Source organism: Pimephales promelas, chromosome 18 (genome assembly GCF_988280905.1).
Source record: "Pimephales promelas chromosome 18, fPimPro1.hap1.1, whole genome shotgun sequence".
Taxonomy (NCBI): Eukaryota; Metazoa; Chordata; class Actinopteri; order Cypriniformes; family Leuciscidae; genus Pimephales; species Pimephales promelas.
The window spans coordinates 7,931,607-7,945,396 of record NC_142786.1 but is presented as its reverse complement, the minus strand read 5'-3'; the positions used below and the strand labels follow the sequence as shown (position 1 = coordinate 7,945,396).

Sequence of the window (13,790 nt, the reverse complement as noted above, 5' to 3'; positions counted from 1 at the left end):
ATGTCTAACATAAATAGCCTATATCAAAGTGAGTCAATTTCCACATTTTAAAGGTAGGATAGCCATTTTTTTAGAAACATTTTGTAGGCTATACTAGTTTTAACTCTCCTCACATCCTGATAGCAATCAATAATAGAAGTGGTCTATAAGTAAAGTCTCAGGACAAAAAAAAAGTTCATCCATCAATTATTTTTTTCCAGGGTATTTTCAACAGATATCACGTCATCAGTGCGTTGCGTTAAGTATAGGCAGAGTTATTATGCTGCATTCACGACATAACCATAATTACAGGACGGCAACAGGTGATGTTCTACAGGAGCTTTCTGTGTCAATCTTTGTCATCACTATCAACACCGAAATGAAACTGCAGCAGTCAGGGCTGCGTTTCCCAAAAGCATCGTAAACCTAAGTTGATCGTAGAGACTATTGGTGGCAATTGTTCTACGAACAACTAAGCTTACGATGCTTGTGGGAAACCCAGCCCAGAGCTGTAAGTTGTTTATTATTATGATATTTGAGACATGAGGTCATTTAAAGCCTTCTCTCAACTTGTGATGCTATGCAAACTGCCTAACAGCTGAATCCTTTCACATTAATACAAAATTTCCATGTATATCACTAAACACTGGACGTCGGATAGACGTGCAGATCATGTCTATATTGGGTCCGTCGGTCCTTGACCAATTCTGGACATCTATTCGACATCCAAACTAGATCCACGATTTGGACGTCTAACCATGGCCCAATTTGGACGGCAACATTTGACGTTCAACATTTGACTGTGATCTAGGTAATTTTTTTGGGACCTCATTTGGACGTCTATTACAGGTTATATTTAATTATTTAAGATAGTTTTTTTTTAATTATTTAAGGTAGCAGCTAGCTATACCACTAGCAGAAGCTGGTAATTGACACATACAGAGGTGTGATGCTGTAGCTCAAACAGTAGAACATTAGTGCTTGTGAAACGGCCACCTAGTGCAATGCTTAGATAGATCATGGGTTTGATTCCCAGGGAAAGCAGGAATGTAAATGTATAATGCAATGTAACTCACTGTGGATAAAAGCATCTGCCAAATGCATAAATATATGGTAGGCTACAGACATTCTTTAAAAATGTCCTCTACCTTTTTGAAACATACAGTTATAGAAGATACTAAATTTGATGTTGAAAAGACGTCCACAAACGACCACATTTCGTCCCACTGACGTCAATATTAGACGTGCAAAATACGTCAAATAAAGACGTCGCCTGGCATTACAAAACAACCCCTTCAGTGGACCGAAATTGGACGTCCAAAAATGACATAGAAAAGACGTCACTCTAACGTCACAGTGGGTACACACAAACACACACAACAAAACAAAAAACATCACTAAGTATGATAAGCTGTTTTCCTCATAGAGGATAAAAAATTCCCCACAAGGACAAGGATTTCAGATATTGCCATCTAAGTGGGGATTGTCCCCGCATAGTGTTTACACACACACACACGGCAGTTATGACGGCTTCCTGTGTTCTCACAGACTGTTCCTAGGGGGGTTGCCAAGAGACATTGTTTGATGAGCTTCAGTGTTGCAGATTATGTTCTGAATTTATTAAATTTCCGCTCTTTTGAGACGTTGCACACATCAAGTAGTCTAATTATGCAGTCGAAATGCCTAGGACAGAGGTGAAGGGAGCTTGCAGACACTTTGTGAAACTGATGAGACAAAATGCTGAGGATCCTAATTTTCCTACATTGTAAAGGTGAGTAATTTTTGTTCGTTATACTTCATGAGCAGAATATTCCCTCAACATGCAGGAATGTTGCAAGGATTGATTTGTATAAAAAAAACTAAAAAAATAATTCTTTGTTATAGGAATTCAGATCACATTGGAATTTTATGTTTATGTAATATTTTACACTTGTCCCAAATAGTGAAATAAATATAAACAATTTAGATTTATATTGTATGAAAATGATTTATGTAAATATTTCAGAAATTATGACAGTACCACATTTGGCAGTAGAATTTTGTTATAATAAAGTTAGTAGAACTTTGTTGCCAAGGATGCAATGAAGAGCATTAGCAACATGGTATGTGGAGATAAGTAAAAGCAGAGTAAATGCCATTAGTATTGTGAGGCATCTACTATTAAGCTATGATTTTGAAAAAATGATATCAATGATTAATAAAATTTATGATTTAATTATGATTAAAAATATTATGAAAATAACACTGTGCAAGACAAAGGATTCAATCATTTTATAACAAAAATCTCATTTCATACTTTCATTTCCATCGCAGATACTATTAAACACAATGCATCATTTAAAAATTTAGTGGTAGCAAAGTTTGTGATGTCATTCTCATTAATGTAGTTAAAACACTTAAACTACATGAAATCATCACTGAGAAGGTACAATATATATATATATATATATATATATATATATATATATATATTTTTTTTTTTTTTTTTTTTCAGTATATAGAATTTGTTGGGGATGCCAGGCTTTTGAACACTTTCCCTCCACTTTCCCTCTGGCATGCTGGTTAGTTCACCCAAAAATGAAATTTAGGTCACAGACCTTCGTTCATCTTCAGAACACAAATGAAGTTATTTTTTATTAAATTTGAGAGCTGTATCACTACCACATAGGCACCCTAAGGGATTGAAACTTGACGGCCCAGAAAGTCATTGAAGAAAATGTTTAAAATATTCCATGTGACAACAGAGGCTCAACTATAAGTTTATCAAGCGACGAGAATACTTTTTGTGCGAAATTTTTTTTAAAAATAACGACTTTATTCAACTATTCCTTTTCTTTCTTGTAGGCCTGAGACGAGAGTTCAAGAGATTTCCACGACGCATGCGCGAGAACTGCGATCTTCTTCTACTCCTTCTAGTTCAGTTCTCGCGCATGCGTCGTAAACTGTTCCATGCAAATAACGAACAACCATGACTATCTGTTTCCATTAAAAATATTAATTAATTAAAAATACTATTTGGCCCGTGGAAAAGATTGAGAAAATCTGTATTTTACACTATTTGATTTATTCATTCAAAAACATAGGCTACTATACAAAAAAATTGTGACACGGCACATCTGTATTTCATATTTTCCTAACATCTTACCTTAACATGGTATCACGCGGATGAATAATCATATGCAAATGATATGCAGATGAGGATAAGCATATTTAAACTTGGCGTTGTAAGCTCCATGTATGGTTATTTTGGGGAGGAGACGCATGTGTGCACAATCTCCCACTGACTGGGATTTCTAAAGTGAATTCTGCGCACTGCGCAGTTTCTGGCGTACGAACGGTTTTATAAATCTGAATATTTTTTGGCGTACGCCATTTTTGGCTTTCGGGCGCACGTACACTTTTAGTAAGGAAGGATCCTACGCACAGTTTTATAAATGAGACCCCTGTTGATTTGTTTCAAAATGTAAGTAAATTTAGAGTTAATTTCAACATTATGTTTTATTTAAATTGCTTTATTAAACCCATTTTTGATCATTATTAACCACGGATAATGACAAAAGTTTTTCAATTTTTGTTTTTCAATTTGTCTGTTATCACCATATTGAATCTTACTGACTCCTGCTATTCTGTTCTCTGCAGTGTTTCTACCACCTGTTGACCACCTGTGAGGTACAGACCAATGGCCAAGTTGATCCACCACACTCTCTTGATATTCTACATCCTCACCTTCTTGTTCGGCCTTCCTGCCAACATCCTAGCGTTCTTTACATTCTGTCGAAAAGTTTACCGCAAACCCACCCCAATCGACATTCTCCTGCTAAACCTGACAATATCTGACCTCATCTTCCTCGCAGTCCTGCCTTTCAAGATGAAGGAGGCCATTGACAACTTACACTGGAGCCTTCCCTATTACCTGTGCTCCATTAGCAGTTTCCTTTTCTTTTCCACCATCTACACCAGCACATTATTTCTGACTGCGATTAGCATAGAACGCTATCTAGGCGTTGCTTTTCCGATCCGGTACGCTTTGGGCCGCCGGCCGCGCAACGCTGTGATCGCAAGCTGCTTCCTCTGGCTTCTAGGATCTCTCAACCTCAGCATCGTGTACATCGTGCCATACATAAACTCGACTGACAACTCGAGCAACAGCATGCTACAGCCCAATCCCCACGTGAGAATTTGCTACGATAATTTCACCAAAGAGCAGCTGAAAATTCTACTTCCTGTTCGTCTGGAGCTTTTTCTCATGCTTTTCTGTATACCCCTCCTCATCTGCTGCTTCTGCTACATTAACTTCATTCGAATTCTCTCCAAGCTGCCCCATCTCGGAAGACGTCGTAGACTCAGGGCCATTGGGCTTGCGGTTGGGACGCTGTTGGTTTTCACCATTTCTTTCAGCCCCTATAACATCTCGCATGTGGTTGGTTTCATCCACGAAAATAGCGAGGGGTGGCGTCACTTGGCGTTGATCTCCAGCACCCTAAACGCCTGTTTGGACCCAATCATCTTTTATTTTTCTTCGGCTGCCGTTCGCAGTGCCATACGAGCATGCGTTAATGGTCTGAAAGAGAAACTGCACATTGTGACATGCAGAAGATGCTGTCCTTCTGGCCCTTCCAAAGCTGAGGCCAACAAGGAGACAAACCCACCTATTGACCTGGGGTGAGCAACGAGACACAGACAGTATTTCATTTCACTTAGGACTATAGAAGGTGTTGTGTGCATGTACTGGGAAGTTTAATTGATGAGAGGTAAATTAAATTGGTTATTTGGATTACACAGAAAATGTATTTATTTATGAGAAGAACTGTGATGGTCCCCCTCTCCCCCAACATAAATTATCAGAATAAAATGTATTTGAATTCACCACTTTGTTAGTTCATTTTGGTTCTGCGGTGTGACTAACTTTAAAAGTACAAATAGTCTTAATTAATATGTGGTCATAAAGGCTGCAAGCACTATAATTGTAAAGTAACTCGCTCAGGAAAAATTGGTCTAGAAACAATTTTTCACTCACAAATACATTAACAAAGAATTGCCAAGTTTAACACTCTGAAGTAAATGTGAAATTTTGATACACAAAAACTGAATTTTGATTGTATTTACAACAGTGTATGTTTTCTTTCCAAAAGTATTTCATGTCAAAAATTCATTAATGGAGGTGAATTTCTATAAAAATAAATAAATATTCTAATTTTAAAAATAAATACAAAAGTTTAAGTTTTATAAGCACTCTTGCTCGCCTTGCTCGACTCTCCTGTTCGAACCTGTTCATCAAAATGAACGAATCTTTTTTCGAGCCATTTGGTTCATTCAACGAACGAAATGACTCAAAAAAAGATTTGTTCATTTTGAAGAACGAGTTCGAACAGGAGAGTCTCGAAACGCGCATCACAGAACAAACCAAGGCGAGCCTGTGTGCTTATAAAACTTAAACTTTTGTATTTATTTTTAAAATGACCGATCGTTTCTCTTGATAAGACCCTTATTCATCGTCTGGTGTTGTTTAAAGCCCTTTGAAGCTGCACTGAAACGGTCATTTGGACTTTGAACCTTTTAGTCCCAGTAAAGTCCATTATATGGAGAAAAATCGTGGTATGTTTTCATCAAAAACTTTGATGAAGAAAAGAAAGACATGGACATCTTGGTGGGTAAATGACATGTGGGTGGGTAAATTATCAGCAAAAGTTTTTTTTTAAAGTGAACTACTCCTTTAAAGAAGGAGCTGATAACCAAAGTTTACCTATGCAGACTTCATTATATTGAGCCTTTAGACTCTTTAAGGATAGCAGCACAATATTTACATTTGCTGATAACAAATGTCTAATGAATCATTCTTATACCACAGCTTGTTTAATTGTATTGTCTTACTGTTATTAAAATCATACTGTTATGTTTTTAGTATTTTTTTCACATCAAATTGTTATCACCCCTCCCATTTAATACATTTTAATGACCAGTCACAAAATGACAATAAGTCAAGTCAAGTCACATTTATTTATATAGCGCTTTTCACAATACAGATTGTATCAAAGCAGCTTCACAGTGATAACATGAAAGTAATACAACACAGATCAATAATATTGCTAAACACTAAATAACCCCAACTGAGCAAGCCAAAAGCAAGGCGACAGTGGCAAGGAACCAAAACTCCATCAGATTGGATGGAGAAAAAACCTTGGGAGAACCCAGGCTCAGTTGGGGGCCAGTTCTCCTCTGGCTTACATTTATATACAATATAAATATATATACAATATATATTACAATAACAAGATAAATAAATATTTTTTTATTAAAGAAACAATAAATACATTTAAGTATAAAACATATTGAATATATAAGTATAAAACATATAAATATTATAAATAAACAAACATAATGAAAAGTATAAATTAGGGGGCCCTCTTTGGGTGAGGGTTGCTGCGTGTTCAGCACCCGTACCCTAAAAGCATTTCCCAAAAAGAGCCCCCAAATTTATATTTACATTATCATTGGCTTATGCACATAAAGAAACTTGGAATAGAGTGTCTCTTTTCCCCTCATCCCTTAATATCTTCTCAGCACAAGACAATATGTTTTTATCTTTTCTTTTTTCAACCTTTTCCGACCTTTCTGTCTTTCCCTGATTTTTCCATGACCCTCCTGTTACCATCGGATGATAGTCACAAAACTCATTCCATGATTTATAATGCGCCATCATTAAGATGTTGTGGAAAAACATGTCAGGATACCTAATCACTTCTGAGAACAAAATGGCACATATTGCAGTTGCATCTTGAGGGGTCTGTACATATGAATTAACTTTGTCATGGTTCCCCACCATGTAGTTCCAAACCGTCTCAGAAAACCTTTTATTGAACTGTTTTGATGTTTTCATTGTTGCATAATTAAGATTTCTGTCATCTTTCTCACCATTTTGGACTGGACAACAGTACAGATCGCTTGCTCGCAAGCAAATTGTGAATTTACCAACTGATAAGATGATATCATGCTTATACCAACATTCAAGTTGAAAAATAATTATTTTGGCATAGTGGAAAAAACTGATTGTTCTGATTGGTGCACCATTGTTGTTTAAGTCTAAGTCTTCGTTGCTCCTGTCAGCAATGTTTTTAATTTTCTGAACCGCACACCCTTCCCAGGACGTACGCACTTCATATGGTTGGTCAGGCATTTTTGCAGTGGAGTTTTGATCATCTGACTTTTGATCAAACGTATCAGGAGTGTCATTCAAAAACTTCTTCTCATTCATAACCTCTAGCTCGAATGACAGAACGACTTTTGGCTTTTTTTCACTCCGCTCACGTTTAGACTGCTAGAAAATTTAAAAATGAAACATGAGTTTGCACAGTATTGATATTGATGTTTAAATAATAATTGCACAACAGGTCTAACTTACATTGTTCCCACTTTCCAAACATGAGCTTATCTCAGGCTCTTCGTAGTCCTCAGGCTGACTGCAGTCACTAAAATGTACAAAGAAGTTAGGTTGTGTGGTAGCCTCATAAAATACGAGATGGGAATCATTTTTTGTCAAAGGAAAGCAAGTGTCAATCCCAAATAAAAGTGTTGAGTTAGCTTACTCTTTTCTTTTCCTTTTGCCATTTCCCGCAATGAAAGTTTTGTCTTTAGGTGGACAGTTAAATAAAGGTCTCCTGATTATAAGAAAAAATAAATGAAACAAAAATGGTTCAGTAGACAACAATATCATGTATGTTACAACATGCATCTGCTATACATTTACATTATAATAAACACACAAACGTGGAAACTCATTGTAGTGTAAAATTAAATTAATTAATTAGATAAAAAAAATTAATGTTCGAGTTTGAGATATAAACCTCCAAGAGAAATTAAACTTTAAACTTCATCAAATTATGTAAATGTTTATGATCAAACTGAGGGAGTTAAAGAACCTACTTTGGTGACTTGAGAGAAGACAAACATCGCTCTTCTTTACAAGACGGCGAAGTGATCTTGTGAACATCTGTTTAACAGGCAAGGAAGAAGTAATTCAAATTGCCTATTGTGTCAAATTTAGCCTGTTAGTTCATATTTTTTGTCCAGTCCATGATAGAAGTGCAGTTGCCCCCCCCCCCCCCCCCCCCAAAAAAAAAAAAAAAACTGCTTATATCACAGGTATTTCCTGCATTATTGTGTTCAAACACCTTCATTGTAAAAAAAATCTTTAAAAAAGGGTAAAATGACTGGCAGCATATAAAGTAAAATATGCTAATTTAAGTAAATATGCAGAAATTTGATGTCACCATGACTGAGATCAGTGTTCGCTTTAGTTGGGCTCTTGACCCTTAAGTTTTTAACAATAGTGTTTCTCTGGCTGCTTTAACTGTGGTTTTGATACACATTTGTTATGGCAAAAAATGTGGGAGAAGATATCAGATGATGTTGGTCATTTCTTGATGATGTTACAGTCATCAAATGGAGACCTGATTCACTGATGTGACAGTGAAATATCTGAATATGTCAGTTGAGATTACATTATGTACAGATGGACTTTAGTTTTAAACTGAGTCTATGATTGTCATAATGTTCCCCATAAATATTGAAATATCAGTATTATACCAATCCGAAATTAGAATTTTTTTTAGCTGGTTTATTTTTTTAGGAGTATAGAAACATCAATTATCAACATATGAATCTCAACAATGGTGACAATCAACAAATCCTTTATGTGACTTTATAGTAGTTCAGAGTTGATCACCATTGTTGTGATTCATATGCTGATTCTTGATGTCTGTGTGAGTGCATGATCCTATCAAAACATTTTCTGTATAATGACTAAATAAAATCTTAGTATCACAGTGCTACATGATCTTCTATTGCAGTACTGGCTTGCAAAATTAACAACTTATATTTAACGTCACAGTAACAGTATAGTCACAGTAAATCATGCATGTAGTTACCAACATGTTATTTAGTAAAGAATTCAGGAAATATGTGAAATAATTGTTTCTGTTAAAAAGCTTAATGGACATTTCTGCTTTTGCACTTATTTAAATTACGATATTTTACATTCATTTTATGCTTTTTGTATAGTACCCATTTCTGACAGTCATTGACTGTTTTTTATGGGATTATTTTTATAGTTAGATTGTTTGATCATAATAATCCAGATAATAGCTGTAAAATAACAGTGTTTTTCTGTAAAACATGTAAGAAAAATATCTGTAAAAGTTTTTTGCACTTAATTTAAATTAGGACATTTTACTTTTATTTTTACGGTTTTTGTTTGGCAGCCTTAGCTGCCAGTCATTTAACCCTTTTTTACGATTTTATTTTTACAGTATACTTGTCAAATATGATGCATGCTTTGACAGAGTGATGAATATAATTTACGTATATCCTCATATAATGCCATCAAACATTTAGCAACAAATGAATAACAATAGACCTCTTTTGTTCAGTTGGGTTGGGTCATCCTCCTCAGATGAAGGCCCAGCATTCAGGTTGATCTCAGCAAAACATGCTTCCTCTGAATCACAGCCCTGATGTTTGATGTCAAAAAGACAAAATGAGTCTTTTTGTTATCATTATCAAACTACAGTTCCATAACTAAATGTTACTTACCTCCAGGCTTTTGGGAGATGAATTTTCAACTGGGACTGCATTTTCAGAAGAGGTCTTCACTGCTTTGTTTATTCTGAAAAATGAATGATGGTTACTGAAGATCTAAACTATACATTAAAGTGGAATCAATCACAATTGCACATTTTTCTTACCTAGAAATGGTCTTCTTTGTTTGGTCTTTTTTTTTCAATTTGCGGAACGCTGAAGGTGATGTGGATGGTTGCGTACGTGTGATTTTCGACGAGTCTTTGTTGCATGTTCTTGAGAGCGAGAACAAGAAGATAGAGAGAAACCAGTCAGAGCCCATGCTGGAACATGGTCCAGTTTTAATGATGAGGAGTCCATGAAGGAGGAAAAGCTGAAGCAGAACATTTTCTCAAAGAAACTGAATCATGAGCTGCATCATTAATACAGTTTTAAAAAGCGTCAGTTCTTTCTCTTCAAAACAGGAGAAGTATCCCCAATAATTTTGGATGGAAGCTTCTGGATACATGCTGCCATACATGTTGGATAAATTTTTGGATGTTGTTGGCAAGTAAAAGATCCCTTTCAGACAGTCAGATTCCACATCATACAATACATTCAGTGATATTAATGTGGCGATCAAATGTTGCAGTTCTTGCAGTTCTTGTCCTTGATAATGTGTTGGCACAGGGTTGGTTAAGCTTTGCTTTTTCAGAAAGCAATCATCCAGTCCTTTGCCCACTGCATTCTTCTTCTATTGTATCTCAAACATTTGACAAAATAGTGTTTGACAAAAACTTGTTCTTGCCTATACCAAGGCAGGGGATGAGAAAGTGTGTGTCCTCCAGTATAAATCATACTGATGGGTATTCATTTTTCATAATGTTGCAAGTTGCAAGAGATTCTTCAATATTTGTGATTTCTGCAAAGGTTCTCATTCCAAATCCATCTCGCACTCCTCTTGCTATCCAATAATGAATAGTGGCCTTATTTCAGAGATCTTCTAAGATGATGTGGCTTTTTTTTTTTTTTTTTTTTTTTTTTTTGACTGCTGAGTCCATCTTCATTCACCAAAATTATATGGCAGCATGGGCAACTGAGGTGTATTGTCCTTGGTATCCCAATAGGAGTATAATCTCACCGAAGGTTGCACTTACATTTTTGCGGTGGCTTTCCCTTGCATAGCCTCGTCTTTGGACTGCTTTTCTCCCGTAACCGACACGCCCGCTGTAGTTCGTGTATCCAAGTAAAAAATGCTTTTTATTTTATTTTTTTAATAAAATGTACTCTAGTCATTTTGTTGTAGTTTTTTATTCATTTTTGTAGTTTAAAAGGTGGTTCCATTTGAATCATTGGCTCCAAAGAAAGAAGTATTACAGTTTGAACAGAGTACCTTCAGAGAGTACCACCCTTTTCATATCCATACATCCAGTGCTTGAAGTGAAAAGTGACCTAACGTGTCCGCGCCTACCTGTCATGCACGCCAGGGAACCTGCAGGTTCTGTGTCAATCAAAGGACATGCAAAGAGTATACGCTTTCTGGCACTGCATAGCACATAATTGCCAGTACCACATGAGTACCATCCCACTTCAAGCACTGACTACATCTTAACATGGCTTGATAAGTATCAACACCTTGGTGACAGATTGGTTTGTCCATCACTGTATTCCTCGTTTAGCTTGGCAAATCTTCAAACTGTTGAGGATCGGAGCGCATCATCATCATTGGTCATTTGCTGGAACTGGCAGCACGATAATGGGCACGTTATTCGTCAGCACGGTCGTAAAGGCATAAAAAAGGCCAGTGTTCATCACAAGATCCTGAGAAGGGATGAGTTATAGCCCCGCCTCCTCCAAGACAATGTGGCAGCAAGACTGCTTAGAATGGTTTTTGTTTTGTTTTTGCTTTCCTCAGGCATAGTAGCCGGATTTAGTATATTTTGTAGTCCATCAAAGCTGTCGGTGACCTCCAGAAAAGTTTTCCAGTTGTAGCAACCTCAGCTGTCGGGTTTGTATGGAGTTTTTAAAACAGCCTTGACTACGAGCTTTCTGGTGGATGGAATGCAATTTTGAGATGTCAGGTGTCATGTTCACCTGGCTCCGGGAGGAGTGGGTTGAATACTTATCAAGCCATTTCAGTTTGCATTTCAGTCTCTTTTCTTATTTCCATGATCTTCTTTTTCTGATTTTTTTTTAAAGAATGATGACTCTCTGTAGGCGCTATGTACTGTACATCTGGCTGCAAAAATGTAATGTTTCCAAGAACATTTGTTCACATATTTATGCTTTAAATGATGCCAAATCGTATGATCAATTTTGTTTTAAATTCCGCAGCCAGAAATACACCATCTCCATCCAACCAGACTTGACAAAAAGAAACAAAACTCTCTTGAAAGTGCTTGTTTTTTTTTTTTATTAACCCATTGGCAATACTGGGTTATTTGGGGTTTGAAAAATGCATAAATTGTGAATGGGTCTTAAAATGTATTTTTTACCATATATCCAATACTATTATACCTGTAAAACAAAAATTAATTGGTTGGGATTTAAAGCCCATATTTTGAAAGTGTAATAAATTGGGTATTCAACCCACCGTTTCAAGAGAGCAATTGTGGAACCACCCTTGAAACAGATACACAGTATAAAACACATATAGTACAAAGGTAGCATTTAAACATTTGACAAGACAAAACAAACCCATTGCACTTTTGTTGCTCTTGTTTCCATCCTTGGAGCAACACTGGTTTTGACAGTGGAGCTTTGGATGATGGCACATCTCATCCAAATGTGTTTTTTCTGATTAACAGAAACACATAATGCAAGTTTTTTTGAGTAAATTTGAGAGCTGTATCACTACCATATAGGCTGCCTAAGGGACTGGCTCTTGACGGCCCAGAAAGTCAATGAAGAAAATGTTTAAATATTCCATATGACTACAGTGGCTCAACTATAAGTTTATCAAGCGACGAAAATACTTTTTGTGCGAAAAAACAAACAAAAATAACGACTTTATTCGACTATTCCTTTTCTTCCTTGTTGGCCTGAAACGAGACTTCAATAGATTTCCACGACGCATGCGCGAGAATTGCGATCTCCTTCAACTACTTCAGTTCAGTTCTCGCGCATGCGTCGTGGAAATGGAAGTCTCGTTTCAGGCCAACAAGGAAGAAAAGGAATAGTCGAATAAAGTAGTTATTTTTGTTTGTTTTTTCGCACAAAAAGTATTCTCGTCGCTTGATAAACTTATAGTTGAGCCACTGTATAGTCACATGGAATATTTAAACATTTTCTTTATTGACTTTCTGGGCCGTCAAGAGCCAGTCCCTTAGGCAGCCAATGTGGTAGTGATACAGCTCTCAAATTTAATCAAAAATAACTTCATTTGTGTTCCGAAGATGAACGAAGGTCTTACGGGGTTGGTACAGCATGGGGGTGAGTAATTAATGACTTAATTTTTATTTTTGGGTGAACTAACCCTTTAATTCAGTTGTGGTTCTGCACTCCTTGCTCTTACCTTCATCATTGATGGCCACCCTCCTTTTCTTGCCTCTCTGTAATTCCTGCAAAGGATTAATTCAAGGTGGTCAAAGTTTTCATGTCTTAAAGTCACCCTGCAGGCTGCAGTCAATAATTGTATCTCTTAAAACCCCCCAATGAGCATCAAAATGACATAATTAAATGTTGTTGTTTTTTTTATGCCTTAAATAGCTTGAATGCTTGAACCCTCATGTGGAGTTTAAGTCTCTACCTCCACTCAATCGCACCAGCTCGGACTGATCCACTTGTGGAAAGTGGAAATATTGGTTTAATTCAGCCATGCTTGAACCAGAAACTGATTTAGAAGAAGTCAACAAGTCGAAGTATGGTAATGTGTTGTATGTATCACTCTCTACAAAGTCGGACACATTAGATTAGCCTTTGACTTCATTACGTTATCAAATAGCTAATAATGTGTTGCTAATGTTACATGTTTCCATTTGCCATCTCAGTCAGAGAGCTGCCTTCTAGAAATCAACATCCTTAGAAACGCTTTAAACATCAGTTAAAGGGTTAGTTCACCCAAAAATGAAAATTAAGTCATTAATTACTCACCCCCATGCTGTACCAACCCCGTAAGACCTTCGTTCGTCTTCGGAACACAAATGAAGATATTTTTGATCAAATTTGAGAGCTGTATAACTACCACATTGGCTCCTAAGGGACTGCCTCTTGACGGCCCAGAAAGTCAATGAAGAAAATGTTTAAATATCCCAAGTGAC

The 13,790-nt window shown here is 36.5% G+C and overlaps 2 protein-coding genes across 2 annotated transcripts; one reads left to right on the top strand and one right to left on the bottom strand.

Annotated features, from left to right (window-relative positions):
* The first annotated feature begins 1,524 nt into the window (after positions 1 to 1,524).
* LOC120483501 (free fatty acid receptor 3) lies at positions 1,525 to 4,845 on the top strand. The gene is made up of 2 exons (XM_039678556.2): positions 1,525 to 1,750; positions 3,619 to 4,845. The coding sequence occupies exon 2, from the start codon at positions 3,659 to 3,661 to the stop codon at positions 4,643 to 4,645; it is 987 nt and encodes a 328-aa protein (XP_039534490.1). The 5' UTR covers positions 1,525 to 1,750; positions 3,619 to 3,658; the 3' UTR covers positions 4,646 to 4,845.
* A 1,112-nt stretch (positions 4,846 to 5,957) lies between these two features.
* On the bottom strand, positions 5,958 to 13,349 carry LOC148970895 (uncharacterized). The gene is made up of 8 exons (XM_089123023.1): positions 13,280 to 13,349; positions 12,125 to 12,153; positions 9,568 to 9,669; positions 9,392 to 9,485; positions 7,900 to 7,966; positions 7,563 to 7,634; positions 7,379 to 7,445; positions 5,958 to 7,294 (listed from the first exon to the last, which is right to left on the bottom strand). Exons 1-8 carry the CDS (start codon positions 13,347 to 13,349, stop codon positions 6,476 to 6,478), a joined length of 1,320 nt encoding a protein of 439 aa, XP_088979149.1. The 3' UTR covers positions 5,958 to 6,475.
* Positions 13,350 to 13,790: the final 441 nt, after the last annotated feature.